Source organism: Haliotis cracherodii, unplaced genomic scaffold (assembly GCF_022045235.1).
Source record: "Haliotis cracherodii isolate W230 unplaced genomic scaffold, xgHalCrac1.p SCAF_17, whole genome shotgun sequence".
NCBI lineage: Eukaryota > Metazoa > Mollusca > Gastropoda > Lepetellida > Haliotidae > Haliotis > Haliotis cracherodii.
Window position 1 is genome coordinate 13,720,797 of NW_027266272.1, and position 4,754 is coordinate 13,725,550.

At 39.8% G+C, this 4,754-nt stretch overlaps 1 protein-coding gene across 1 annotated transcript; it reads right to left on the reverse strand.

Annotated features, from left to right (window-relative positions):
• Positions 1–891: 891 nt before the first annotated feature.
• On the reverse strand, positions 892–1,977 carry LOC139464419 (G-protein coupled receptor Mth2-like). The gene has a single exon (XM_071245952.1). The coding sequence runs from the start codon at positions 1,975–1,977 to the stop codon at positions 892–894; it is 1,086 nt and encodes a 361-aa protein (XP_071102053.1).
• Positions 1,978–4,754: the final 2,777 nt, after the last annotated feature.

The following is a 4,754-nucleotide window of genomic DNA, read 5'->3' on the forward strand; positions in this document are numbered from 1 at the left end:
GATCACAACCCAAAGCGGTAGAGATATGACATTGATTGATTGATTGATTGATTTGTTTTTTAACGCCGCACTCAGCAATATTCCAGCTATATGACGGCGGTCTGTAAATAATCGAGTCTGGACCAGACAATCCAGTGACTGACATCATGAGCATCGATCCACGCAATTGGGATACGATGACATGCACCAACCAAGTCAGCGAGCCTGACCACCCGATCCCGTTAGTCGCCTTTTACGGCAACTATGGGTTGCTGAAGACCTATTCTACCCCGGATCGTCACGGGTCAGATATGACAATCGGTAATGGGAGAAAAGGTACAAGAAATCGTTAGGATTTTGAGAATATACAGGAAATACCCACTCGTGCCAAAAATAGAGTCATCATTATTTAGATACGGATAAAATTTTTTCAAAGCTGCGCCCCTAATGGTTTATTCTACACGGAAACTGGGTTTCCCGCATAGCGATATGATGTGAGCCCGACCCTCTCGACAGGCAGAACCGCTGAAATGGATGATCGTTTCACCGCAGCGAAATGCTGTTTGGGGAAATGGATCGGTATCCTGCCTTTCACCTCCTAGAGGCTGCAGGTGAGGAGGTCAGGCAAACCAGTGAACGGCAGAGCGTTTCCCTCTGATGATTGTGCCCGATTTACGCAAACGTGTTCAGTTTTATCAAATATGTTAATAATTATTTGTGAGGCAAGGACAAAGATTTATTTTGAAAGTTTATTGACATTTTTCCAACTATTTCTCATCCCCATGTAACTTTCTCAGACCAAAAACAAAAAATGCATCATTATGTATCGACATCCAAATTTTCAAAGATTTCATATGATCCCTCGAGCTCGACATTTTCAGTTAATGGAGAAGAACACGTTGCTCCCCAGTCTTATGTTTTGGTTGAGGTACTTGTGTACACAGTCGAAGTCATGTCATGTTGCGATTCCTTGCCTGCAAATTTCTGTCTTAGCATTAATTTAACCCTGTCTGTGCAGATGAAGCTAAATAATATGTAGAAACCTTGAAGTCCGTTCATAATGATGAAGATGTACCAAAGGGATCTCACATCAGCAAATCCTGCAATAAAGCTGAATCCCCATGTAACACCCATTATGATGAACAGCTTACTGTAGATGAGAATACGGCATTTGTCCTTCCCAGTACTGGACACGTTCTTTGAAAGTCTCAGACTCTTGTCAATGTTGTAGTATGTAACGACAAAAGCTATTGTGTTGGCTACAATGCTAAGACCAACTGGAAGTCCGAATATCAAGAGTGATGCTGATGGATTAGATATCCAGCATACTCCTGATACTCCATAACCAATAACTATACCTGGGACATCAAGGACATCAATAAGGACCGAGACACCAACAATCACAACTGGAATTCCGAATGCAAAGAGACTGAAGAGTGTATACGTTTTGTTGGTCCTCTGAGCCAGTGCCTGTTTTGTTTTGCTTTGGAAAGTATTAGCCACACTAAATGACATGACCGTCATCCACATGAAGGAACAGAGCCAAGAGAAATGCAGAGCTATTGCTAGGGCCTGACACAGGACTCCAGTGGGTAGACGGATGAGAAGTAGAAGGGTTTGAGATACAAGAAGTGAGGCAGACAACGACATGATTAGACGACTGGGTAGATTTCTTAGCTCAGGGAGCATCGAATACACGACCAGTGTGATAAATAGGCTGACCAAGGAAACACCAGACGTCACATGGCTCAGAATACCCTGTATGTGGTCGTATTTAAAGAATGTTTGAATGTGGCGCCTCGTTCGAGAGTAGTTGAACATGTTGCAGGCGTATACCTTTTCTTCTTGTATGAAGAAAGCATCTTCTTCAAGGACCAGATCTGAGTGTATAGCTTTTAATTTAAGGTTATCTAGCTCAAAATCGGAACGATTAAGAATGTTGAAGTCGCAGTTTAGAGGAATACCACAAACAATGGCTTCTGAAAGAACAGCAGTCATATTATTGTACTCAAGGACAAACCCTATCCTCTCCAGTGGATATAGAGTGTCACTGTCATGTGCATACATTATTCCACTGTTTGTTGTCAATGATGCATTTTGTAATGTAATGGCTGTCCCCTGGCTGCATGCAAAGTTCTGTATATATAAATTCGAAAGAAACACATCTGTTATGGTTCGTAAGTGGGTACTACTTTTATTGGAAAACAATTCGTTTACTTGTGAGATTGCATGTACGAGAGTTGTCAGTGTTAAATGCGAGTCAGTCATTATCTTAATAGAGAAGTCAATTCGCGGATAGAGATTGTCATCAGTTGAATTATTTTCTGTACATAATGCATTGGTTGAGATATTAGTGACGAGAATGTTCAAATCCGTGATAAAATCAGCACCAAAGCTAATATTTGTAACATGAAACTTTGATTTTGAACCAATCATTGTGTCATTTTCAAAATTAACTGAGAAAGTAAGATAGAAGTGATCTGGCGTTACGTGATATGGAACGAAATAATTTGTTACAATTTGAGTTCCATTAAAGATACAAGATCCGTTGACAGCAACATTGCCCCCTTGACAGTGCAGTTTCCGACAAATGTCATAGTAATGGTCAAATACTTCATCTACCTTACAATCTCCTGTGGGCATTATTATTTGATTAGATTCAAATTTCACGCCTTGTTCATTAAAATTAAACAGTATGCTAAGCCCATCCCCCATAAAGGCCGAAGAACCAGTTGAAGGGAACCGTGAATTGAAGTTCATATGCTTTATGTCAGTACAAGTTAAGTTATCATTCAAGTGTTGCTGACGAACTAAGACATGGGGATTTCTGTAACGCTCACCATACTCATCGAAAACCATGTGTTCATAGCTTCTACACATAAGAACATTGGGATCAACATACTGTTCATTCTGTGAACACCTGTCCACACCATATTTATTGCATGTTCTCACTTTTGTTTCTTTAGTTGGTTCACTTTTTATAGTGCAGTTACCATATTTGAGTTTCTCCAATAAATTTGAATAACTATTAGGACTGGTGCCAAAGCATACTGCTTTTGTGCTCCACCGTAGCACATCTTTTACTTGAAACCCATGACAAATGCCACAATAGATATTACGGAATATCACTTCTGGGTTTTGTTTCAAGGTAACTGGGGAGCTATTTAGCGGAGTGCGTATGTTTGATGTACATTTGTCGGCCACATCAATATTGGCATTGAGTGGGCAGTTGGATATCATCCAATAATAATGGGTTACATCATCAGACCCTTCAATTTCTTGGCAAGATCTGAACATAAGAATTGACATCTTTGCATCGAAGGAAGTAACGTCATTCATTAAACTTTTTGTTATCATATAAACATCATACCAGTCTGACACATTAGAGAATAGAATCGACATGTTAGTGCCATGACATTCAGAAAGAAAATCATAGCAGCAATCCCCATAGATTATACACATGTCATCACAGTGACATTTATATAGTCCTTCTTGTCCTGATAAAAGGGGTGATTCGCTACTGCGCTCTAAAACGTCCGTTTCATTATCAGCTGACGATCCATCACCTCGGAATGTCAACGCAAACTTAGGCGGGTCAAACCCATTTTCTTTCCAGCATCGTTGACTGCAACCCTCAAAGTGACATGGTAAAGCCTCGAGAACATCTGCAAAGTAAGGGTACACTTGCTAGATTCAAGTACATGGATAATGTTATTGCTAGATTCACTTAAATAGATATTAGAGGCGAATGACGAGATCGGGTGGTGAGGCTCGCTGACTGGTTGATGCATGTCATCGATCCCAATTGCGTGGATCGATGATTATGATATTAATCATTTGATTGTCTGGTCCAGACTCGATTATTTACATACCATCGTCATATAGCTTGAATACTGCTGAGTGCGGCGTTAAGTGCGGCCAGCCCGTGTATGTGAATATTTTGTCGTGATTGCGTAAATATCCTGGGGAGCGAAATATGCCCTATGGGCCTCTTGTTTAGATTTAATTTCATACCAGTAAGTTTACAAAAAATACTTTCTAGTTAAGATATCTGTTTTTGCAGTTGTGAAACAGGTGTCACACCATGATAAGACATTATCAGCAAACTTAAGAGAGCACAGATGATATCATTTGTAGAAGATGTAACAATTATACGTTGACCACGTTCTCTTTCCTCAGACTCGTGGAGATCCTGGGATAGAATAGGTCTTCAGCAACCCATTCTTGCCGTAAAAGGCGACTATGCTTGTCGTAAAAGGCGACTAACGGGATCGGGTGGTCAGGCTCGCTGACTTGGTTGATGCATGTCATCGAACCCAATTGCGTGGATCGATGCTCATGATATTAATCACTGGATTATTTTTAGACCGCCGTCATATAGCTTGGAACAAATTATGGTTACCACCGTTAATTAAAATCCTTCTTTGGACATTAATGATTAAAAATGACCTTCTCTGATACATTGGTCAGTTGTATTTCATATATGGGAATACTTTTAAAAATGTGATGTTTTTAATTTGACTCAGTATATATATATATATATATAAATATATTTTAAGCAGAATTACCACTTGCTACATATACATGTGTTTGTCATGAAGAGAATAATACATTTATGCCAATAGGATTCGCCCTGGGGTCCAGCCTTGCCTCTGGAAACTTATATCCTGGATCATAACATGGAAACGGTTCAGATTTTTATGCTACATTTGTATCTAGAGAAGTACACGTTCATGCTGTCAGATTTTCCGTCCACCCCTTTTAATTGTTGACAA

Bases quoted from the DNA above. Each gene is read 5' to 3' on its own strand.
- LOC139464419 (XM_071245952.1), bottom strand. From the start codon at position 1,977: ATGACTGCTGTTCTTTCAGAAGCCATTGTTTGTGGTATTCCTCTAAAC.